This window comes from Colletes latitarsis, chromosome 1, assembly GCF_051014445.1.
Source record: "Colletes latitarsis isolate SP2378_abdomen chromosome 1, iyColLati1, whole genome shotgun sequence".
NCBI classification, from domain to species: Eukaryota; Metazoa; Arthropoda; class Insecta; order Hymenoptera; family Colletidae; genus Colletes; species Colletes latitarsis.
This window is the reverse complement of record NC_135134.1, coordinates 40,284,061-40,310,562: the sequence shown is the minus strand read 5'-3', so window position 1 is coordinate 40,310,562 and position 26,502 is coordinate 40,284,061. Positions and strand designations below refer to the sequence as shown.

At 32.3% G+C, this 26,502-nt stretch overlaps 1 protein-coding gene across 2 annotated transcripts in view; it reads left to right on the top strand.

The window, feature by feature from the left end:
- Positions 1–25,855, top strand: part of LOC143351801 (organic cation transporter protein) — a 31,627-nt gene extending 5,772 nt beyond the window's left edge. The window contains exons 2-10 of one of the 2 annotated variants that reach the window (XM_076783755.1): positions 4,174–4,273; positions 20,276–20,601; positions 21,352–21,455; positions 21,566–21,720; positions 22,199–22,509; positions 22,959–23,271; positions 24,272–24,453; positions 24,920–25,056; positions 25,299–25,855. In XM_076783755.1, coding sequence (XP_076639870.1) covers positions 4,246–4,273; positions 20,276–20,601; positions 21,352–21,455; positions 21,566–21,720; positions 22,199–22,509; positions 22,959–23,271; positions 24,272–24,453; positions 24,920–25,056; positions 25,299–25,356 — 1,614 coding nt within the window. In that variant the 5' untranslated portion in view covers positions 4,174–4,245 and the 3' untranslated portion in view covers positions 25,357–25,855. The remainder of the gene's footprint in view (positions 1–4,173; positions 4,274–20,275; positions 20,602–21,351; positions 21,456–21,565; positions 21,721–22,198; positions 22,510–22,958; positions 23,272–24,271; positions 24,454–24,919; positions 25,057–25,298) is intronic. The other variant, XM_076783765.1, reaches the window with a different exon arrangement.
- Positions 25,856–26,502: the final 647 nt, after the last annotated feature.

Sequence of the window (26,502 nt, the reverse complement as noted above, 5' to 3'; positions counted from 1 at the left end):
TATCCTTTTGTATTCGTTAAAAGTTGATTTTATCTTACTTAGGATGTCACGGATAATCATGGTACTTCGAATTGACAGAGTACTTCGTTCAAAACGATCATTAACGTTTTTTCTTTGTTATCATGATGGATTTATGAGACAAGTATTATAGAGATATGTGAATGATGGATTAGTTGCATGGTGTGATCGAGGAGTTACTATGAGTTTTTTAAAGTATACTTCGTAAGTAATGATCGAGATAAGAGAAAGAAGAATTTCATTATGATATTAACTGTACAAATGTACAGTGGTGTTTATGAGTGATAGTGATTTTTGCTTTCTATCAGTACATTTTATTCTACTTAAAACAGTTTTATTTTGCAGAATGTGATTTCTCAGATTATTAATTGATACATGAGTGGTAATCTTTATCGCCATTAATCTTACTGAGTAATGTTTGCTACTATATCTTTGTTACATTTACCCTTAACGAATGCATCATTATGTAGGGTGATTCGAAATGAATCTTTCACACTCGATAATTTATTTTTCATTAACTAATTGCAAGTTTCACACGAAAATGTCGTTCAAGCTAGTGTGTAAACAAATTTGGTACAGGTTTTTGCAATTTAAATTATTTCAGAATAAATTTAGTTATTAATAGCAAAATAATAATTACAGTAAGTCATCGATCAAAACATAAATATGCAAAATTAAACAATACAAATTGACAAATACATTTAATACTAAGAATTTTTTATTTTTATTCTTTCAAAAATTTTTCTTCTCACACAAATATAAAACAATCAGTGTCGATGATTGTAATTGATCATCGTGACATAAAATATTTGGTATTAACGGTTGCAATAAGATAAAATCGATAAAAAGAAAGTGCTTGATCATTCATATTTTTCATTTTGTTATCTACGATTACATCGTGTTTTGTAGTGTATTTATTTTATTGCATCGAAATATTTTTTCATTCTCAAAATGTATTGCTTTTTGAAGAAAATTGAATGAAAATGCTTAAAAATGACTTTTGTATAATTTAAAACAAAAATTGTATAAAAAAGGCTGGGTAAATTAAATTTCTTATTCAGTTAGATTAATAAAATACTCAATAAATGAATTTCTTGCAAATCATGCAGTTCCATTCCGAAGAAAAGTAAACTCAATCGCAGGTTTGCAACTTTCCCGGATACGTGTTGGTTTTTGTACCTCTTCGTAAGAAAAAAAACCAAATGAATTTGATTTCTTTCTACGAAATGAATAATGACGTTGCAAAATTATAACAATTTTGCAATCCAAACCGTAAATTACGTTCCCCGTTGGTAATGTTTTCCTTCGTCGTGATACGATCGTTGGCCATGTTAATCATAGTGCTTGCCGAGCGTAAAAAATGCTCTCTGCTTTCATTACGTTAATTTTGTTGCAGCAATATGTTGCATGCAATAATAATACCTTATGTGAATGCGACCTGCATTGTTGTAAAACTTTTTTAGTATTAGTTCAGGATATATCGAAACTTTTGTTTGTAATAGACAAACTTTTAATAAAAAGAATTCATTTTTACGTTTTTCTTATAAATCTAATAGCGTTATATTTTTAGACGAATAAGTTACCATCAAAATTAACTCCCTATTTAAAAAGAAAATGGAGTCATTTGGATCACAGTACATCATTGTAATTTAAAAAAAATATTTTAATCAAATTCCTCAACAGCTAAGCTCTACGGAATTTTATGCAAATGTCTGGAAGAAAGCTAACAGTTAACGAGTTAAACACTACTAAATACGTCGAGTCGACGCTTTCCTCGTTCGCGAATCACCATTAACGCGTCTATGAAAAATCGCTAATCGTCGGCTCGAATTGCACATCGATGTCGCCTCGGGGATTCCAGACGGCTTGATATAACTGTAATTAGCATCGCGCGTGATTATGACAGTAATCACGAAGTAATAAGTGGCTATGTGGCTGCGTTCTCGAAACGGTTGCGCGACATATGCATTCGCGATTTTCTTTGCTTTTCCTTTCCCTTAAAAATGTTTGTAGAAACCTCACCTACGTTAATAAATATTTAATTCTAAATAAAACAGTTCTTTCCTTCAATAGGAAACTTCGTATCATGTTTAGAGCTATATGAGACCCCATTCGAGCAAGTTTCCACAAAATCAAATTAAATTAAAAATTAAGGGTTGAGGTTTGAGGTTGTTTACTCATTCTATTCTCGATGATGTGAAGAATTTTGAGAGTGCTAGTAAAATTCTGGGTGTTCAACTCTTGATTTGGGGTGACGAGGGGATAGATTATATTAATGACTTTCAGACCAGGCGGTCGTACACCTGACGTTGACCTGTTTTCTTCTAATGGCAATCGCTCATTGTCTCGACCACGATTCCCCACGTTGAAATCTCAAGTGTGATCAACACTCGAATGCATAGTGGTTTGCTTCTGCATCTTGATAATCTTTCGAACGATCCTGTAAACGCGGTGACTTAATGGCGAATGGTGTTCAACGAGATTGGGACATTGTCGTCGCGAAACATTTGTTAGCCTTGGCTGTACGGCGTTTACGCTTGTTGTTTTTATAATCGAACGAATCATCGTCACGGGAGTTTAGCCATTGAGCAATCCTTCGTTTCTTTTTAATGCGTTTTGGTATACGTACGCATAGCAATTAGTATAATCATTATCTTATCATTTGATTTATATGAAGTTGGTGGGAACAACATTTCTATGTGCGTTACATCAGAAGTCGAAGTGTCGGTTAACGAAGGACGCATTCTTTAAGAATTTAGTAGGGAATAAGAATAATTATGATGACGTTATATGCGATAGATGGAGGATATATTGTTTTTTTATTAGTACCATGGGTAAATATTGTGACGACTATGCTGGTTCTTGGAAAAAGTGTTATTCGTTTCGTCCTGCTTCGAGGAGCGTATATGTATGTACGAATAGGAGGTCGCTCGAGCACTTGTGAGAAAGCTAGAGTTCGAGCGTAGCTCTCTGGTGGCGAGCGCGAGAAGCCTCGCTACAATATAATAGAATATGAAGAGTTTCCAGACAATATTTGACCTGATAAAATTCGTAATTGACATTAACAATACATCCACGTTGCTTTTACATTTCTCGAGAACTTAAATACGGTTGGGAATACCGTTGTTGGATTTAATTGTGTACATAGTTATGTGGACATAGGGTTAATTAATCATATCCTCGATTTCATTAGCATCGAATAATTAATTCTTTGGGCGAATCGAGAACTAATTGGATTATTTTAAAGCTATCTCGTAACGCAGATAAGCCACGTTGTATTTTATTTGGAATTTATTTGAACAGACACAGACATTGCTAATAATAGCATTCTTTCTTCTTCTTCAATGAACTACTATTGAAGCTGAAAATGAGACGAAGGTTATCTAGTTGGACCTATATTATCAGAAAGTACTGTTAATCTTGGCGTGTGTATGTATTTGAAACTGGCACAATATATTTAAGTTATTATTTCGATGAATGTTACGGTAAAACTGATTTCACGAATTCAATTATCTCAGTTTTTCACAATGACAGTGTCGATGACAGCAATTAATTAACGCGATGTTCAGAAAAAATATATTCAAACAGGAAAATCGACGACTGGTTGAATGCATCGCGTATTTTGCAATTGACCAAACCACTTAATAGAATACGTCTTAGACGAGGCAAACAGGTTCGATAATGATCACAAATCAATTACACACGATAAATGTGAATGATCAGAGAATTTGTACATAGTATAAATCAAATGGAAGAAACATCTAGGTAGTAAATAAAACTAGTAAATAATAGTATTCAAGACGAAGATTATTGATCACCTAATAATAATATTTGTTTGTTATAACAATAACGTTGTCATGATATTATCGTTTTATTTGATTTTTAAGGTTAATTTTTTGTTGTTTCGACTAACTTGATATTTCTATCGGTGCATAACTCGAGATGAGAAGGGACATTTATAAAAGTTTACGCGAGTATTTATAGAATTATTCGTCTATCGCGCGCGTCTAGCCATTTTAAAAATAGAATAAACAGTAAAAGCTGATTTTTGTTTAGACTAAAGGTACGTTTAATTTTTTGATCCAGAATGAAAATTAGGTTAATCCCTTCAGCGAACACAAAACTGACACATTTTCCATCATTCGTATGTTACAGATAACACATTAACGAATATAAAACGTGAACGTATTGCAAAGAAACGAAATAGCTGCACAACCAGGCAGTGATATGAAGAATACGCAAACCAACAATTATGGTACGTTAACATTATTGTTTTTTTACTATTAATTTTTGGTAAAAATCTACGTTTCAAAGTTTTAATAAATTACAAAAAAAATTTTGAAATAACTTTTCTTTCACTATAAGTAATTATTATATAAAATACTTTGTTCAAAATGTGATTTAAAAATTTCTTATGGTAAAATCGATCGATTTAAGAGAAATTTTAATCCATAATAGAGCCATTGGTAAGTAACATTAAACATTGACAACACACAAGCACGATGAACCTCGGTTCGAAGTCTTTCAAAATGTCCAATATTTTTCTTTCAGATTTTTCGAAATCTATTTTTACGCTATCTGAATTACTGCACTCGAAGTAGGTTACTTTTGCAATTTCATTAGGTCGCCTCCGGGGGATTCCTTGTCCTCAATTGGAAGATTTATCTGCTCGCAAGACAACGCCTTTATCAATAAAACAAACGTCGTACATTTCTCGCATGACAACGAATGTTTTCCTCGCGCACGTTTACAACGAATCGGTGTTAAAACGTAGTAAGCCTTTGGCGTATAGAGTCTCGTAGTACGTGACGGCCATTCAAGTCTCCCAAGAAGGTAGCAGAAGTTGCATGCCTCTCAACGAAGGTTGGTTTCTACTGTCTCGAGGTTACCATACATTTCAGGGCTCACATGAACTGTCGATCACCTTTTTTGCTCAAAACTGGTTTCCTCGTCACTTGCTATACTTAAACGTAATAAAGGGTAAAACAGTATGGACGCATTACCGAAGAATCCTGCTCCCAATTTTTCGAGAGACTGTCGGGAAGCAAACAATTTCTTGTAAATTAAAATTCTTTTTTGGAATTAATAAGTTAACAGAAGTATTCTAGGTCATTTCGATCTGCATTTCAAAATTTCAGGACAAATCTGTCAATATTGTTCTTTAAATTGAGTGGTGCTATTTTTATGTATCTTCTGATAAAGACTTTTGAGATTGTTCGAATTAGCGACGAAAATATTTTATTTTAACGAAGGTTTTATTTTATTTAATCGGTACTGTCGATAGGATATTTAATAGCTAGAAATATGCAGGATATTAAACAGAAACACACGATGTATCGTTGGATTAGTAGAACAGAAACGAAAAATGGTACTCAAGGTTCATCCAGACACCACATTTAGTTTGCGGAGGAAATTGAAGCAGCAACGTCAAGTATCGACAGACGAAAGGAAACCTGAAACTGCACAATTAGACTCTTTCTTAATAGGAAGAACGAAGGTCGCTGGATTGGTAGGTTGTGAAACGAAAAATGGCCCTCAGGTACACCAGACGACACGGTTAGGTATCCTGTTTGCTGGAAAAAACGGACATTGCAAGCGTGCAAGTGAAACGCAGACGATAAAACGAGATACGAAATACTGTAGAAGATTTTATTGCATCGTAGATCAAAATTAAGTCCATAGTGCAATTTTATTGGAGAAGTAAATTCTTCTCCAGCAATTTGTCTAGCATAATTTTTGTTTGCTCCTCGATTAATGGTAATTGGAAAGATTTATTCGTTCCTTTTTACAAGTTTTATTTCGGTGTTTTCATTATACTCAATTACAACCCCATATACCGCCATGTCTTATTCATTTGTCGACTGCTCAATAATTTGACCTATCATGGCAATATTGATCCTGTCTGGATCGTCAATTACATTTTGTTTCATCCATAAAGAAGTCGTTTCCTCATTTTTTTTTCTTTTAGTGAATACATCTGATTGCAAACCTTATTCCCTTCGTGTTCTGTGTTTAATAATGGTTTTTTTAATTTAAAATGTATACATTCTTTTAACACAAGTTGATCATTTCTAATATTGTTTTTTTATGAATTCAATACTTTTCTCAGAATGGTAAATTTATTAATAGTTCTTAATATCGATAGACGTCCTTTTATTTTCTTTATTATTTTATTGTTTTACGTTAAATTAGTATACTGCTATTACATTCCCATTTATTATTTTGTGATTTGTATTTGAGGAAAAATATGTAATTACAAAAAGAAAATCCATTCATAAGTTGACCATCTATTTAACATTTTCATTTCAATGATATTATTTTTTATTACTGTACTCATAAAACTATAAATTTCAATTACATTTTGTCTCATCTATAAAGAAGTCGTTTCCCCATTTTTTTCTTTTAGTAAATATTGCAAACTCTGTTCCCTTTATGTTCTATGTTTAATAATGTATTTTAAAAATTTTAAATATATACATTCTTACAACACAAATGGATCGTTTCTAATATTTACTTTTTATGAATTTAACATTTTTCTCTAAATGGCACGTTTATTGACAATTGGTCTTTTATTTTCTCCATTATTTTACTGTTTTACATTAAATTACTGCTATTATAGTCCCACTTACTATTTTGTAATTTGTATTTGAGGAAAAATATGTAATTACAAAAAGAAAATTGATCCATTCATAAGTTGATCATCCATTTAACCAATTTTTATTTCGTTAATATTATATTGTATTACTATACTCATAAACTCATTTAAAACGATATCGTAATCCTCCTGTCTGAGAAGTGCATTAGAAATATGTACCTCGATATCAGGGATTAGAATGGATTTCTTAATTCTTCGGAACTGGTTTACGCGGGAAAATTCATTTTCCGTTGTAATTTTCAGAATCATTAATCACTTCCTTCTCGAGAACGGTGTACAAGCCTTATTTCTTTTTCCTCTGTGATAATAAGATGGCGATGCATCCGATAAAGAGTCCCAGTGGAAGGAAAACTGGTATATCTCCTCGTCGATTGCTCATTTGTTTTCAAGTGTTCCGTTTATGTAGGATGCTCTGACGCAATTTATGTGAAAATAGTTAGTTTAATCGTTCCTCGAATTTTAAAATCATGATTTACGCTCATCTTGTTTGCGCAGAAAGGCTGCGCGTCTTTTTACATTGTACAGTCTTTGATCGTAAACAAAACAATTGAAAAGAATCGTAAATTAGGTACGAACGTGCACGATTATCTCTTATGCATTCGATCGATGAGTATTTAACATCTAGTTTAAAAAAAAATTTTCATGTATTTTCATTTTTCCTCATTGAGTGTATCGGTTTACGCGTTTCGTAAACTGTTTACGAATTATGTTTCGATACTGTATTATATTTGAAGAACAAATGTGAAAATTATACAACGGCGATAAATAAAACTGTATTATAACCGCAATTGCGTGTTTAAAGAAATTCAATATTCAGTTTCAAGGCATCATCGTTCGTATCTATTTGTCGTTGCAATTGTTTGCTCATTGTTAAGTTAATAGGTTTGGGAATAATCTTGTAGGTCATGCAGCGTGTATTATTAATGAAAGGCTTGCCTTCTAATTAACCTTTTTACAAACGTTTTTAAACTACGCTTGTATAGTCAAGGTAACAAAAGGTATAAGATTTAACGATTCACTAAAAATTTAATTTTTTAGCCATTTTAATGAGACAATGGTTTTGTTAAAATATAAATTTTGATTTACGTTTTGAAACTGGTGAAAGTCCATTTTTTCGTACATTGAGATATTTAAGGGTTTATGTATGAATAAATTAAATATAAAATTTGTTAGTGGTCATAGCACATTTAAAACAGTGGCGCTTGTCCTATCATCGAAGTGCAGCTGCATTTGGCGCGATCGATCACAGTACTTGGGATGGGGGTGACCGCTTGGGGGGACAACATCGCGTTAATAATTGGCAATCATTGTATTATATTGTTTATAATTATATACCTTTCTATCAGTTTAGTAATTGAATATTACTATAGTCTGCTTGCTAATATTAAAAACAAAACAAGAAGAAATTACTTCATAAATAAAAGTAACACAGTATAACAAAAACTACATTAGCTAAAAATAAATGGAAATAGCGAATCACCGTTGTGTACGACTTTGAGGAGAAATGAACATAATGTGTGGATCCCACGTAAGATTTAACGGTTTAACATTCGTTTAACAATCGTTTCTCGAATTTTTACCACAGTTCCGACAATAATCGATTAATTAAATCGATGGTTGTCTTTTCCACTAGGGGGGGGGGGGGGGCATTCCAAAGTCATGACATTCCACTTGTTACGTGAAGTACCGTGAATGCAAATTTAGCCTACGTAATCTGCTCGAATAACAATGCTAGGGAATTGTTAAGGAAAACCAACAACACCTGGAAAACAATACAGCATGTGTAATCAATAATAACTGAACAAGAACGTAGCATTAACTATACGTATGCAAATAGATTTTAAAACGGGTATTCCTTTGTGAGCATTTTCTCAACGCCAGAAAACTTTTTGTCGTTCAATTCCAGTTTTAATTTCAGTTCGCAACATTTTTTCTCGAAAAAGAATTTACCAATGGCGTTCCAAGCTATTTATAATGGTTGATATCCAGTGATTAAGTATATATTTAATGTAATTTATTTTTATCGAATTTAATTTTTCGTTTTTGTTCGTTGTGTATATTCATGCATGAATGTATGAAGAAACTGTGTCTCAGACGGTGTATTTTAATTATTGAAATCTGTGATTCATTCGACGAGGAACTTTGTTCAACTCTACCCGGACAAAGTACGCGTAAGATTTAATCGGTTCAATTTACGCGGTAGACAGACAATACAGTGCAAGTTCACGTTGACTTTGACCGTATCGATTATTTCAGGGAGTTTCCTAACTGCTGAATATTCTTTATTTAACGAAAACAGTGAGTCCAATGTGGAATATTTTATGAATAGTGGGAATATTTCGAGCAGACAGCGACAAATAAAAAGAAGATATAAAAGAAAATCACGAACAACGGTACAATGTAAATACTACAATTTTAACGCTTCGTTTCTTATCTTTCGAACATTAAAACTTCTAATTGTACAGTTTAAAAGGTACGAAGTATATTAAACAGATTATATTATTAGACAAATGAAGAAAGATAACATATTTAGAAGATCATAAAAAATTGTAGGATTGTAAAATTCTTATCTTTGAATATTAAAGTTTTTAATTGTTTAAAGGGTACAAAATTTATGAGATACAATTATAATTACAAGTATCAATGTATCACGGAATTGACAAGTCTTGGCTTAATGATTTCTCTGTCACTTCACGTCAACAGGTATTAAGCATTAATTAACATTTCCATCCGGTTCTTGTGGTCAAACGTGAAAGTTCTGTTCGTAGCTGTCGGCGCTACAACGAAACATATACTTTTGATCGCAAAAGCGGAAAACGAAATTTTCCAACATCTGACCGAATTCCACGAAACAAATATAATTATTTTTACCAAAATATACGAGTTAACATTTTCAATATTATTTTTACATAAATTTTGGTATATTATAAATCTCGTTCAAATTTAAACAATTAAGCTGGCAGATTTTGGACAAAAGTTCCATTCATTCGAATTACATTTAATTTTAGGAAATAAATAAAAAAATAAAAATTGTAATACTTGGATGTACGAAATTTTGACAACCTTATCGCCACGAAAATTTATGGATCGTTTTAAGTAAACATTTTACGAGCACGAATAGAATTTAAATTTGTTTGTTATTTAATAATTTCTTAATTGCTTCTTCGTCGAGTCTTATCGTCGAGTTTTAAATAGCAATTGTCATTTCCGCCTGGGTTTTCAACTCGAACGGGATACTTTTATCCGCTACGGTGAACAGCGTGAGCGCATGTGACGTGCTTACGTCGTTTTTGCGTGACATTGTTGACACGCGAAACATGTGTAAACGAGCGTATCGAGGCACGAATGTGCGATAAGCTTGCTCGTCGTCGACCAATCCAACGTCACTTTCCGGCGCACACCCACTTGTTGCATAAGAAAACGGTGACTATGTGGAAGGCAGAGCTCTCGCGAAGGAGAGACGAATGGAAATGAACGGTAATCGATCTGGAGTAAACAATTTAATTGTAAACGTCGTGTTTTCTTTTTTTCTATTTAACTGCTATCTCATTACTGGTCACCAGACGAATTGAACCGTCCGCTCGTTGCATTTTCTGCATATCTTGCATGTGGTTTACACGCATGTAACCGTATGTTCGAACGACGTCACGATCGGAACGTTCAATCTAAACGCAAACCTGACGCCGTTAACGAGTATCTTGGTATTAGAACGTATCAATTTTTTTGGTTTCGATAGCTGAATGTTTGACAACAAAAAGAATTTTATTAAATTTTTTATTGCTAGATTTAATAGAATATTCTGTGTATGGACGCCACCATTATTAATATTATTTTCCAATGAACCCGTTATGTGAATCAATATGGAGGACGATGTACTTATACATTTTAAGTATTTGTACAAAGTATAAAATATATTTTAAAAAATACTTTGCATTAAAAAATATATAATATTACAAAATATTTTGCACATTCTGATAAATTATATCTAAGATATAAATTATAATACAGGTGATCGCAAACTTATCAAAACCAGTGAAATCTGATTTAAATACATTTGTCACGATTATTTTTACAAAGTAATTGCACTGTAATTATATTGTTATTACGCAGTAATTGTCGTGTAATTATCTTGTAATCGTAATTGTGAACAATTAAACCGCACATACTGTATAATTATAGTATAATTACAGAACAATTACTTTTTCAGTGTAGATAACCGAGGTAATTGTAGTTAGACTACATTTTATATACTCAATAATAGTGATTCCTATTATTTACCCTGTTCCTTTACTCTTGTTTTACACGATTGCAATACGTAAAAAAATAATTGCACTATGAAAGGAGATCGATCGAGTAACGGTATATAAAACTAGATATGCGCAAACTGTAAACGTATGAACATGTTGGCGTTCTATGTGCTCGAAGTTAAAAAAGTAGCACACGTTACAAAAATTTCTCGTTCTTTTTTCTAATTTGTCCAAATTATTAACTATTTTACGTTTTAGAAAATCACAATTTAGACTAATTAATTATAATGTCATTTAAAATAAATCAAACAATTTATGTGGCAATATAGAAAGCGCGAAATAATTATAAATGTAACTTAAATTTTCGAAATATAAAAGTATACAGGTTGCTCTAAAAGTCCAAAAAATATATTTTCCGTAACCTTCAATATTAATTATACAGGGTGTTTAGCCACCCCTGGGAAAAGTTTTAATAAGGGACACTAGAGCCTAAAATAAGACGAAAATCAAGAATACCTATTTGTTGATGGAGGCTATGTTAAAAAGTTATTGATAATTAAATTCAAAAATTTCAAATCGTTCTGGAAAAATTATTTCCGGGTGTGGGGGTTAATTATAATCATTTTTGGTGAATAGACGTACCCCCAAAATCCTACGCATTTTCGAGAAAAAAATTCGAGTAGCTGCTGAAATTTTTAGGCAAAAAAAAAAAAATTTCAAATCATTCTAAAAAAATTATTTTCATTTGCGAGGGTCAATTACAATCATTTTTGGTCATTAAACATACCCCCGAAATCCTACGCACTTTCGAGAAAAAAATTGTTTACCGAAAATATAATTTCTGGCCAGAAATGTCTGCCCGAATTTTTATGCGAATCTTTAAAACGTCATAATTTCTGAACGGATTGGACGATTTTAATGTTCAAAAAAGCAAACTACGCGTATTTTGATGGAGAATATGTATAAATCGCAAAAATATTCGAAAAGTTGGTCCTTGACCCCGCAAAATGAGAAAAACTCCATAAAAATGGTCCAATTTTCAAACAACCATAACTTCTACAATTGTGAATATATTTCAATGAAACTTTTTTCTGAAGTAGAGCTCATGGGTACCTACAAAAAAGTATTACACAACTTTTCTGTAGGGCGTCAAACAAAATTACTAAAAATGAAAAAGGAATTTTTAAGAAAAATCGACAGGGGGTAGGTGCCTAAATTTTTCGGCGAAAAAAAAAATTTTTAATTAATTCTGAAAAAATTATTTTCAGTTGCGGGGGTCAATTACAATCATTTTTGATGAATAGACATACCCCCGAAATCCTACCCATTTTCTAGAAAAAAATTCGAGAAGGTGTAAAATTTTTCAACAAAATTAAAAAATTTCAAATCGTTCTGGAAAAATTATTTTCGGTTGCGGGGGTAAATTACAATAATTTTTGGTGAATAGACATACCCTCAAAATCTTGCGCATTTTCGAGAAAAAAATTCAGTACGGTCGGAACTTTAAACGTTAATAACTTTTTAACGAAGCCTTCATCAATAAATTGGTATTATTGATTTTCGTCTTACTTTGGCCTCTAGAATCCCCCATTAAAATTTTTCCCAGGGGTAGCCGAACACCCTGTATATACAGAACAAAAGAAAAATTTAATTTAACTGTAAATTTCTATTTTTTGTGAGCCATGTTTTTCTTTTGTAAAACATAAATACATAAATACATAAAAACTAAACAAAGTTGAGCTTTTATTTTGCAAGAATTATTTCATAATTAGAAGCCAAGAAATATAGAGAATAGAAAGAATTGCATGAAGAAGTAAGTAGAAATCAATGACATTTTCTCATAGGAAACATTTTTAAATAAATCGACGTTTAAGATTAATCGAACAGGCATTTAGTATGACCTCATTTAGGGAATTACGTCTACGTTTAATAGATATCAGAATAGTGCCTGTATTATAGTTCTGATTTATTGCATAAGATAATAACGAATGGATTCATTATTAAGACGAAATTATTTTTTGCTGGAGAATTTTTTGTATCCATGTAAAAATTATTAGAAATGACTTTTGTTTTTTCCCTGAGTATTTTTAGTTTTCAAATGTTTGATCAGAAAAATAAAATTTTCTTCCAGCTGTTTCATATTTATATTTTTCTCGTTACGAACGAAAAATCACGGTGATGTTAAATTCGGGAAGCGTGTGGTGGCCAACTCGTTTTTTTTTACAATTATAGTTACTTCATATTGAAATGAGAAAGTAAAAGTAATTAGAATAGAAAACTGAATACATATTATTGTCTGCAGTCTTTTTTTTAATAAAGTTTTGTACTGAAATCTTATAATTTTTAGTTACAACCCCTTGTTAAAAGTCTGAGCGCGCTATTGTTTGATGTCTGTCGTTGATCAATATTTTCTATCCGTTCTCCCATCAAGGAAAACAAGTGCCATTATGCCAGTTATCTCTGGTCACACATTTACACTGAATTGTTGGTTATTCGATCAAAGAATAGTACGTGAATTTTTTTAGATTCTATGTTGAGTTTCATAAGAGTTAACTGTTTCATAAAGATAGCCACTTCGAGCACTTTTCCCAGTACAAAATGGCGACAATTTGTGACACTTGAATTGTGATTTTCGAAGGAATTGCAGTGAATGGAGGATTTTCAAATCCAAAAAATAGATTATAGAATATTACAATGTTCCTTGTATATCCGCTATCTCGCGAGTTGATAACCGGTTCCTTCAATATGCAGTATATCTACCAAACGAAAAACTTAGCTTTCTAATTATATTTATATGCCACAAACTAAAACTAGAGCGTATCACCGATTGGAAATGTTTTCCAGTCGGTGATCTGCATGTTTCCAAGGATTTTGTTATCGCTTTCATTTCCTCACGTGTCGTTCCTATGGAAAAGCGATTTTATTCTTTTATTAATGCAAAACCATGTAATAATAATTTAAAATAATTTAATACAGAAATAAGTGGAAAATGCAGTGACATTTTATCGTATGAAATTTTATTTCCGAATAAATTGATAGTTGAAAATGTTAAGTTGATCTTTAAATTAACTTTTTAAATTAACTTTAAATGTTAACTGAAATTTGTAAAAATTTCTTCGATAAAAATAGAAGCTCGCTTTCAGCAACCCTAGATTGCCTATGAAGGATTAAAAAATAAATTTTATAGCTGGTGCTCATTTATTGTAAACGTAAATTAAATCGAAATTTACTGCACAGATGTCGACTGTAAGCACTGCATCAATATCTAGTAAATATCCTACCCTTTCTTTAATCTTTAGTAATCTTCATTCATCTACATACGCAGCTATTAGCTCGGCTTCTGCGTCTTTGAGCACTGCGCAATTCGATTAATCTTGGATCTTCAAAGACGCATACGAATAAATGTAAACACATCACTTACGTAATTCATCAACCAGTCTTGATCACAAATTAAGCAGATTCGATGAAATTGCGCCGTTAGATCGCTGAAAGATGCGTATGGATTATTATTTATCTTATTAAAGACGTAAACGTAATTTAAAATACGTTATGTAAAAAGAAAATGGCGATATTATAGAGAAAACGATAGAAGGGAGGGGGAGGGACGTCATGCAATTATATATCTATATTGTGTGTTTTATACGAATAATCCATGATCCATAAAAAAATAATAGATAAGTATAAAGTCTGATAACTGCACTAGTATCTATATTATAGCCCATAGGTTTGAGGTTATCTTCATCAGTATTGCACAGGTGATGTGGTAACTATAGTTAAATATTTTTAAAGAATTCTGTTGAAGATTCTCTTTTCTTTCTTTTCTTTCTTTTTTTCTGTTAAATATTCGTCTCTTTTTTAGGGACGCAAATAAAATACTTTTATTTTATTTGAATGGGATATGTGAGTGACAATTGTTACTAAAATATTTCGAAATAGAACAATTTATAATTGCTATTCAAGTGTACCTATTCTAAATATTAGTTGTTTTCTGTGAGGTTCATTCACAAATTGAAACTAATCATTCTAAATATTTTTCTATTGTATGATGTACTAAAGATATTATTATGATCAAAGTATTTTAAAAAATTTCTTTTTCAAAGATTTTTTAAATCTTAAGAAATTATACGTGAGATTTAAATTTGTTAATTAATATAACCAACAATAAAGGATAACTAGAAATCGTGTAAAATCTTATGAGGGAATTAAAGAGATCAATATTTCCAATATTTAAAAATAATGTTTCTTTTTAATAGGAACTTTCAATAATACAAAGGTAAATAGATGAATCTGAACAACGTTTGTGAGATTAGTATCGCCAAAATAGAACATGTATATCTAGAACTGATTAATAGTTGAGCAACGTTGTTGACCCTTCACTCGGAAGAGGAGAAGAAGGAAAGGTCAAAGTCGTTAAAGCGACAATTAATCGCAATCTTGCTCGTTGTTAATTGCTAGATTGAGTTAGCCTTCGCAATCGTTGTTTCAAACGTATGTTTACCGTCGATGAATCTCTATTTTCGTTTGCTACATTCGATGATGTCTATTAATATGATCTTATTGTCCTTTGATACTGATATGCTCTTTAGCACTTTTAATTGGTCAGTCAGATTCATTATTAATCGGTCAGTCAGATTCATTGTGAAAATAAACCGTACGTATTAATAAATATTCTAATTTATTATTCTTTAAAAATGCAAAAATAATTTATTATTCTTTAAGAATTCTTTAAAAAGACTCAATAGTAACAACTCTGTCATATTTACAATTGTTCATTTATGTGTCAGCTTAAAATTATTATAAGTGTAAGTATATATTTCTTAGTCTGTTATTAGTGATTATTAGTTGTCGATTAAGACACGTTTATTTTATGGATACATATACTATCTATTTATTTGAAAATTTGTTATTATAATTTTCAATGCGTGAATTTAAGTCTAAATAACGGGTTATTTACGTTATCGAACTTTGTAAAATTGTTCATAGCCTTTATACCTTGTATTTTGTATGTTGTTTGTGTTTGCTGACCTAAAGTAAAGATTTATAAAACGATATTGAAAGATTTGTGTGGTTTAGTCTAAATTCATAAAATGTTTTCAAAAATTACTAAATTGTTTTTAAGACTCGTCTGACTTATAAGAAAGACAACTATGACAACTATATATTTTTCAACATGTACACGTTTTTCACACAATTTCCTCCGAACGGTCGAATAAATTTCAACCTCTTTTGAACCTTCATATTTAAATTTCAAACAGTCGTCTGTTTTATGACACGAGATATTTGCAACAATCTACCCAACAGGTAATTGAGTATATTTAGATACGAATGTAAATCGTGTTTTCGAACAGGTGAGGACATGTATGTTCGTGTCCGTATTTTTAGTACCTATTTAAATTCCATTCTGTTCGTGTTTCCAGTCTCAATTCGGTCAAGTTGCACGCCAGTGGCGATGTCCTTCGAAGAGAAAAATGCATTCCTTTGAACGAGATATCGAGAACAAACGTGTTAACGATCGCACGAAATAAGAAAGTGAAGGAAAGTGAAAGGACTAGAAAGACTTGAATTCTTTTTCTACTTGTTAATAATGATCGATTTAGATTTATAACCTGATCAGATTTTACAATATTAATTCGCAGGGAAGAGTGTTTTACTGTATAAAAAATTTTTTGAAGGCAACAGTTTGCCACAAAGTGTGCAAATAACAGTCGAGGTGATTTGAGAGTGTTGAAAAATAATTAGAAAATTTTGTACAGACGTTTGAAAATTATTTTATTTTGATTTTTAATGCGTTACAATTTAATATGCCTGTAATAGTAAAACTTCAAAATTTACAAAGTTGAAAATTTCTTATAAAAAGATAATAGCAATTTGAGTTGAGGGGATGAAAAATATATAAACAGAATTTAACTAAGTATTTTATACTTTCTGTATATTTAATAAAAACGATTAATGTGTGTTGCAAAATTTTTTAAATATTTTATTATGAAGTTACAAGTTAGTTTTATGATAACATCTACGTTAAGGGGAAAAATGTCAGCGTGGAACCAAAAGATCGTAGATGATCGCAAGAAGTAATTCTAAACAGAATATTTATCGAAATCATGCAAGAAGCACATAAATCAAATAACATAAAGTTCAATTTGTCAACGTCACGGTACGAAAGTTACAAGCAAGTATAGTGAATCGACGAGTCATTAAAAAATGTTTATTTTATTTATCTTGTGTATACAGTCTTTAAATAGTCTTTTCTTATCGATGTGCAGTACAATTAAGTATCGTGTGACGTGTATATCCCGACGGAAAATTGCAAAACAGGCGTAAAATATTATTTAAAGAAACATGAATTATCAAAGGATTCTATGGAAATTCACGAACATCGATTATTGGAAATCAGTGTGTTTGTTGTACGACGAAATGTCCGCTATATATATTGCAAGAAGGTTATAGACAATTTACATTGCTAATTCCAAAGTTATTTCCATGGGAAACCAGATTCGCCATTAGAAAATACAATTGTGCAAACGTAATTGCATATGCGATACAGCGTCGTCGTGTTTGTGCAAGACGATTGTAAAAGAGGTCACACAAACAGAAACTTAATCCCTGACACTGTCCTTGATTTGTAAATGTGCTCGAACGAAAAAGTTGTTAAACAGTTGATCGTTGAAAAACAATTCAATAATATTTTGTTATTATCGCATTTATTTCCATGTGGAATATATTTATAACGACGTGTAAATAACATGTTCTAATTGCTAAACTGATCTCCATTCACATCGTGTTACAAACATTTTATTTTTTCTTATTTTTAGAAATTGTTCTAGACGATACATCGGCAGTTATCTAGTTTAAGTTCTCGGTCAGTATAAAGGTTCACAAAATAAGTAAATTCTAAAAAATAAAATGACGTCTTCTATAAAAAATATTTATGACATTTATTTATTTTACTATATTAAATTATATTTTTAATTCTCTAATTTAAAGTTTTACTTTTGTTTAATGAGTTGTTTTTGTCGTTTATTCGTTACTCGACATTCTTATTTAAATAACAATTATCTTTGATTACAATGATCGAGGTTGTGGCAATATTCTCGATCAAATGATCTAGAATTAATATCTCAAGAGCTAGTTCAAGGACGGTGCGACGCAGGATGTTGTGAATCATGCATTTTGTCGTATCAGTCATTTAGTTCAGTAGAATTTACACGTATATTTTATCCATCTATTAATTATATTCGTTCTTCTCGTTTACTTAATCTTCTAGCTTTACATTTCTTTTTTTGTTATTAAAAGTAAAGAATTTGAGAAGCTTATGACACTATAATAATATTAAACGAAGACTCGATAAATGTTTGGAAAGTTTTGAATACTTAATGAAATATATATTTTAATTATGTTTCGCTTTTCTTTTGTTTTTAAACTTTCCAAACATCGTGTACATTTTTATAATTTGAAGATCTTTCAGGTTTCCCTCAGGAACAATTTAATTTTTATTTATTAATATGGAGATATACACACTATCGTGAATTTATTTTCCGTGGATTAACTTTGTTTTGCAAAACTGTTTTCCATTATTATTCTTTAATTACGAGAAATAAAAAAAGAAATGTTTTAGATAAATGTTGTCGAAGGGGCGGGTTTCGCCCGTCCCCATGGGAGACATTACATCAGTTCTGTGTGGGTCATGTAAAAGGTCTCTTTGTATCATTGTTTTTCAAACTAGGAGTAACCTCTAAGAAGGAGAGGGGGGCAATGTCTTATAATCCAAAGGGGGGAGCGAAAAAAAGTGTTTAATGAAAGAAAATGGGGATAGCTTACGCACACGTTTGTATTAATGCATTTATTATCGAAGCTTAGTGAATGTAACAGTATACTTTTCTTGCATCAGTTTAACCTCTTTAGGGACAGATTGTTTTGTCTAAAGCAAATTAAAATTGTAACTGTTGAATTCCCCACGAAGATCCCACACGCTACTGTATCGTTTATCTATAACCATTATTCTCTGAAGATGAAGATAACCCTATACAGGGCGTTCGGCTATCCTTGGGAAAAATTTTAACGGGAGATTCCAGAGGCCAAAATAAGACGAAAATCAAGGATACTAATTTGTTGATTGAGGCTTCGTTAAAAAGTTATAGAAACATTTCTGGTCACGTAGTATATTTTCGGTAAAGAATTTTTTTCTCGAAAGTACGTAGGATTTCGAGGGTATGTGTATTGACCAAAAATGATTGTAATTGACCCCTGCAAATAAAAATAATTTTTTTAGAACGATTTGAAATTTTTTTTTTCGTTGAAAAATTTAGGCACCTACCCCCTGTTGATTTATCTTAAAAATTAGTTTTTCATTTTTGATAATTTTATTTGACGCCCTACAGAAAAGTTGTGTAATACTTTTTTGTAGGTACCCATGAGTTCTACTTCAAAAAAAAGTTTCATTGAAATATATTCACTATCATAGGAGTTATGGTTGTTTGAAAATTTGACCATTTTTATGGGGTTTTTCTCATTTTAGAGGTTCAAGGAACAACTTTTCGAATATTTTTAGAATTTCTACATATTCTATACTAAAATACGCATCATTTGCTTTTTTAAACATTAAAATCGTCCAATCCGCTCAGGAGTTATGACGTTTTAAAGATTCGCATGAAATTTCGGGGATCGATTTCTAGCCAGAAATTAGATTTTTGGTAAGAAATTTTTTTCTCGAAAATGCGTAGGATTTCGGGGGTATGTGTATTGACCAAAAATAATTGTAATTGACCACTGCAAATGAAAATAATTTTTTTAGAACGATTTGAAATTTTTTTTTTCGTCGAAAAATTTCACACCTACTCGAATTTTTTTCTCGAAAGGGGATAGGATTTCAGTAGTTTGTTTATTGACCAAAAATGATTGCAATTGACCTCTGCAACTAAAAATAATTTTTTGAGAACGATTTAAAATTCTTTTTTTTCAGGGTAACCAGACAGTTATGGCCAGACATTATATTTTCAGTAATGAATTTTTTTCTCGAAAATGCGTAGGATTTCGGGGATATATCTATTCACCAAAAATGATTGTAATTGACCACCGCAACCGAGAATAATTTTTTTTAAACGATTTGAAATTTTTTAATTCAATTTTTTAATAACTTTTTAACGAAGGCTCAATCAACAAATTGATATCCTTGATTTTCGTCTTATTTTGGCCTCTAGAATCTCCTATTAAAATGTTTCCCAGGTGTGATCGAACACCCTCTATATTCTAAGATATTTACAGTGTCACAACTGTCATCGATCTCTCAGATGTTTCAAAATATGTCTAATTGCCGAAATTCAAAAAATAAAAGTTGAAAGAGTCATTTCTCGTGCAGCGGGCGTGAATGGCAAGCATGTCTCTAACGGAAAGGAGGAAGTTGTCAACTATGATGAGGAGGAGGTCGATGCCGTGCAGGAAGCCATGGGTACACTTGGCAGATGGCAAATTTACGTCTGTCTGGCAATTTCCCTGGTCAAGTTCCCGATCGCTTGGCACCAGCTCGCCATCGTCTTCATGGCGCCGCATCAAGAGTTCAACTGCACCGCGCCGGCTCGTGCAGAATCGTCCGACCAGTGCAGAGTCAATGTCAATGGTACGCTGGCGGAGTGCACAGAGTGGGTGTACGACAGGAGCACGTTCTCCGAGACGATAATATCGCAGGTAATTGTCGAATCTATCGGTCCTCTGTTTTCATTAAACAGACCGGAAGCGGCGGTAATCGATAACTTGAATTACAGCGACAGGAGTTAATGCGTTATTATAAATCGTTTCTCGATCGATATTTTTTTAAATTTACGATGCGTGCGAATAGTTCGTGTTCGTTTGACGAAATAATAAACGAAATCGGCGGTACTGGATCTTATGCGAAAGCAATTTAAATCGTTGACGATGTCTATCGTCTTAGGTAAGTGGAAACGTTCGTACCTTGTATTAATTTTACCTTTATTTACAAGTTATGAGTTACGAGATTTTCATTGTGATCTATTTTTACGAAAAGAGGGCGTTCAGCTACGGGTGGTAATATTTTAGAGAACGATTTTACGTGCCAGAATGATTAGAGACTAGATTCTGTGTCTTCGGAGAGTTAAACGATTCCATGACATTTTCGTTACTATGTTGATTATTATTATAGTATGTCTGTTATAAATGTGATGAAAATATTAATAAAAATCGTGATTTTTAACTGCAAAAAATGTTTATTTATAAATATTATAATGCGTTGAAATTGCAATTAAATTTCATAACATAAATAGATATAGTTGCACGGATAAGCTGAACGAATTTTGAGAAATATTATTGCCACAGTTTTCGATTCTTAAATGCTACAACGTAGTTATTCGCCAATTAGAATATTCTTTTTTTGCAAAAACTGTTCTAAACAAATATTCGTTTATGATTGGATTATTTCAGTGGAACTTAGTATGCAGTCGAACGCATTACGCCAATATCCAGCAATCTATTTTGATGTTCGGCGTGCTTTTGGGCAATATTATATTCGGCAATCTAGCAGATAGGTATAGATAATATTTATTATTTATCTTCGAACGTTCTCTGAAACAAACGTTGTACGATAAACTTTGAGAACATCGTTGAAACTAAATTTTACGAATTTCGTTTCCATTAGATATGGTAGAAAGATGCCGTTAATGGTAGCTGTAGTCCTTCAATTGGTTTCCGGTATCGGATGCGCCATCGTGCCGTGGTTTCCGGCGCTATTGTTTATGAAATTGCTTAGCGCCTTGGCTACTGGAGGCACGATGGTTACTAGTTATGTTATCTGTAAGTATCAAGTACATATTAATAAATGTATAGTGAGTTTTTCAAACTTTGAATTGTAGTTCGAATATTTCGTGCAAAGATTTTGAAGTGTGTGTGATTGTTGGAACTGTCCGGAGTTTCGGAGAACGAGCGAACGTTTTAACTTTTGTCCGATAGATGGCAGTATGTGAGTGTAAAAGTGACCAATAACAGGTAAAGACTCCCCCATATATTTTAATTTTAAGCTGAGTTTAACATTTGATATTATATACAATATTTATTCAAAATTCAATATTACTTCATTGAAGATTTCGATTTTGTCAGTATTATTTTCGTATTTATGCAAATTATTATTATATTGCCAAGATGATTCAACAAAAATCTTGATTTCTTCGGTACTAAAATTGTCAAAACTTTAAATTATTGGCTTCAAAATTTTAGTTGTTAATAGGATCACTGATTTTATAATTTGACGCAACAATTTTTTAATTTTCTTCAGGCATGGAAATCGTTGGTACAAAATGGCGGGCGGCCATCACAGTACTTTACCAAATTCCATTTAGCTTGGGTCACATGTCACTGGCTGGGCTCGCATTTATGTTCCGGCATTGGCAACATCTGCAAATCGCGATCACGTTGCCTTCGATCATCCTTCTGAGTTACTGGTGGATCGTACCCGAATCACCTAGATGGTTGCTAGTTTTTGGAAAGCAACGGGCAGCGTGCACGGTCCTGCAAAAGGCAGCTAATATTAATAAGATACGTAATAAGGACATTCCAGAGTTGGTCAGGCAGCACTGTTTGCATCAGGTAATAGTTTTTTAAACAATTAGTGAAATACCAAAGTTCTAAGAACGTGAACATATTTAAATTTAATTAAAGTTATAATTTATGATAAGTAAATATGACAATGTATGATAGGAGCTCTCCGTGGCTCTTTGGTTTAGACGCTTGTCTTCGATTCTCGAGGTCTCGAGTTCGATTCTCTCGGATCATATTGTTAGAAAAAAAATATTATCAAATGAGTGACAATGTCAATTTTCTAAGTAGAACAAGTGAATTTGCCATCTTAAAAATCTATCAAGGATTATAACAATTACATTTCACATGTTGATGGTTTATCATCGGTAAACATTGAAAAAAGTTTCAGAATATCACAAACATAACAATAAATAGGTCGTGAACTAAATGAAACGAATTTTAATCAGCTGAAAAATAACAAGAAATGGAGTTTGGTAATCTCGAAAATATCTTCACAGAATTCCAAGCGTACGGAATCGGATCACAAAGCTTCGTTCTTCGACCTGTTCCGTACCCCCAACATGAGGATCAAATCTTTATCGATTTTCTTCAATTGGATCGTCTGCGGGATGGGACTGTTTGGTATGTCACAATACATAGGACAAGTTGGTGGCAATATTTTCGTGAATTTCACCGTGTCGGGCGCGATACAGATACCTGGAAACTTCGTCGCCTGGTGGGCAATGAATAGGTTGGGCAGGAAGATCACATTGATCTGTAGCAACTCGATGACTGGTATTGCTGCGCTCCTACTTATCGTAATTTCAGACAGTGAGTATAGATCTCTTTGGGCACAGACGAGGTATACGCATAGGCTTGAAACCTTATGGACTTTCGTGGTCCAACCATAGACAAGGTATACGAGTAGATCTTATATCCAATGTATTTTTTCGGCCCATTTTTATGGGGCTCTAGAGCCCCATTACCATTTTCGTGTCACTCGCATCATTACCAACAGGTTACACAAATGAACACAAGAGGAAGTGAGACAGAAAATGAAATTACAGAAACATTCCTGGTCACACATATTTTCGTTTAGGAATTTTTTTCTCGAAAGTGTGTAGGATTTTGAGGGTATATCTATTCACCAAAAATGAATGTAATTGATCCCTGCAACCGAAAATAATTTTTTCAGAACGATTTGAAATACATGAAATTTCAGGGGAATCATTCATTCATGATCAGACATATTTTTGGTAAGGAATTTTTTTCTCGAAAATGGTTAGGATTTCGAGGGTATGTCTATTTACCAAAAATGATTGTAATTGATCCCTGCAATCGAAAATAATTTTTTCAGAACGATTTGAAATTTTGTTTTTCGTCGAAAAGCACCTACCCCCGTCGATTTTTCTTAAAAATTCGTTTTTGTTTTTTAATAAATTTGTGTGACGCTGCACGGAAATGTTATGTAATACTTTTTTGTAGGTATCCATAAGCTCTACTCCAGAAATAAAATTCAATGAAATACATTCGTTATTGTAAGAGTTATGGTTGTTTGAAAATTGCGTTTTTTAATCCCTATCATAGTCAAGTCACAAGTATTTACGCACACACTGCAACTGTTTGTCCATAAATACTAATTCAGTGAATAGTTTCTCAACTGACCGTCATCCATGAGAAGAGGACGCTAAAATCACCTCCGAATTTTCAGGTCGGTATGGGGGTCAGATTGGGCCACGAAAGTCCATAAGGTGAAAGGTCTACTCGTATACCTCGTCTATGCAGTTGTGCAACTCAACAATTGTTGTATAATAATTTTGTTTGTTTGCAGATATGTCGTGGCTCCGATTAATTCTAGTCTGTATCGGCATCGTTGGCATGTCGGTCTCCTTTACGACAGTTTACCTGTTTTCCGGTGAATTGTTCCCCACAGTTGTCAGAAACATAGGCGTGGGTACCAGTAGCATGTGCGCCAGAATAGGCTCCATTACAGCGCCTTTCGTGGTGTCTTTGGTAAGTTGGAAGATGATAAGATATTTCGAGATTACGAAATTAAAGTTACATCAGTGTGAAAGTTTAAAAATATCGAAAATTGTTTACTTTACTTTAAAAAATAATTCAAAGTCTAAACGCTGATTTATGACAAGCTCCATGCAAATATTTAAAGTAACAAAATGATATCGAAAATATCATTTAAGCCAAACTCCTTCAATTAGAATAATCTGTTTTTGAAAATTTTTGCACATTTTTAAAGTTGAGCTACAGTATGAAAATCGTGCAATTTGTAAAAGAAACTGTTTGAACAATTTTAGAATACCTCCCTCGATAATGTTTGCCTCTTGGACTCAAGCTAGCGAACATTAACGTGGGATCACTGTATTAATATGCAAAAAGAGTCGTAAATCAAACAGGCTTAAATCGATGTGTTACTTAATTTTTAGTGCTGTTTTTTAATAATGTTTTCAATGTTTTATCGCAGGCTCAAGTGCAAACTTGGCTGCCCCCAGCCTTTTTCGGTATCCTGCCACTCATCGGCGCCGCGCTTTGTCTTTTATTGCCGGAAACTGTTGGATGCACGCTTCCGGAAACTCTCCAAGATGGCGAAGACTTTGGGAAGTTAGTAAAATTTTCAGTACTCTTGAAATAACTTGCTCTTCGATAATTATATTTGCCAGCAATTTTGGATGAATAGAAATCGGTAAACTAGTTGTGGAAATCAGTTTAACCGTATTAAATATTTTTACGTTAATTTGATATAGGATCTTGGGCGTTAAAGATTTGAAGAATTTTGTGCGTCTGATTTTTCATTTATTTTTCAGAGAGACTATTAGCTTATGAAATTTCCTTATTCGTTGTAGAAAACCACGCAAAACGAAGAAGTATCCTATGGACGTCGAAGCGGAAGCGGCACTTTGAGCGAAGACTGCACTAAACGCAAAGGAGTGTTTGTTAAAAATTTGAGAACAGAAAAATGCGACACTGCAACGTCGAAATTGAGAGAAAACATCGATTTTCGTAAAATAATTAGATGTACATATAAGTAATACTGAGATCATTCCGCGTTCTTATTTATTACATTACATCCACGATTTAAATGATATTAGGAGAATTGCTGTTTTTCTTCGAACATGTGAAATGCTTCGTTGTAGGATATCGATTTCACAGTTCAACAAATTTTCATGCACGTTCGTGCCTAATAAATTTAAACGATATATTTGCGGACAATAACGAAAAATTTTTAGCTTTTTAGGTAAGAGGAATATAGCAAAAAATTTCGATCGGCTTAGAAAATATTTTTGATATCGAACTTTTCAAAGAATTGAAGAATGTTACCTACTGCCAAATAACAGTTGTAAGGAATGCACCTTATGCCAATTGTATGCGAATGCATAAATAGATCTTATATTTTATAAAATGGAAATTTTATTTTTCAACGTCCATTCCTCGCTATCGTTTTTCTAGGACCAATTCAACATGAAGATACGTGATCTACAAAGTAAAATTTTAAACCGTGCAATATTGTTATACGATTAAAATATATATTATTTCCTTCTCAAACTATACGTCCAAATATAATTGTTACATCATTATATATTGTACAGTTTGTTAAGTTATTGCAATAATACATGTGCTACGAGAATGAAATAAAACGAAATACATAAATATTATTATTAAAGATTTATTTCGATAAATATAGTTGATATTTTTTTTTCACAGAAACGATATTGCAGCTTCAATACGATCTGCGGTTGTTCTTCGTCAAAATTCAAGGTAAACCTCGCTTTTTTAGGCTCCATTAACGAAGAGAACGTTGTCTGTTTTCCTTTTGTGGCTGACAGTAATAAATACAAGTATGCTGAACTTGTTCTGGTTCTTTTAACAACGAGACCAGACAAGCCATAGAAATCAGTTGTGTTCAATTACACTCTGCTCGAGAAAAAGTGTTGATATTGAGCTCATTAAATTCAAGGAAAGTACGTTTCGATGTAGAAAAGTTTGATGATTAAAACAGCTTCTTAGTAGAAGTCTTCTAAATATTTATTTTTATGCTTAATTAATTTG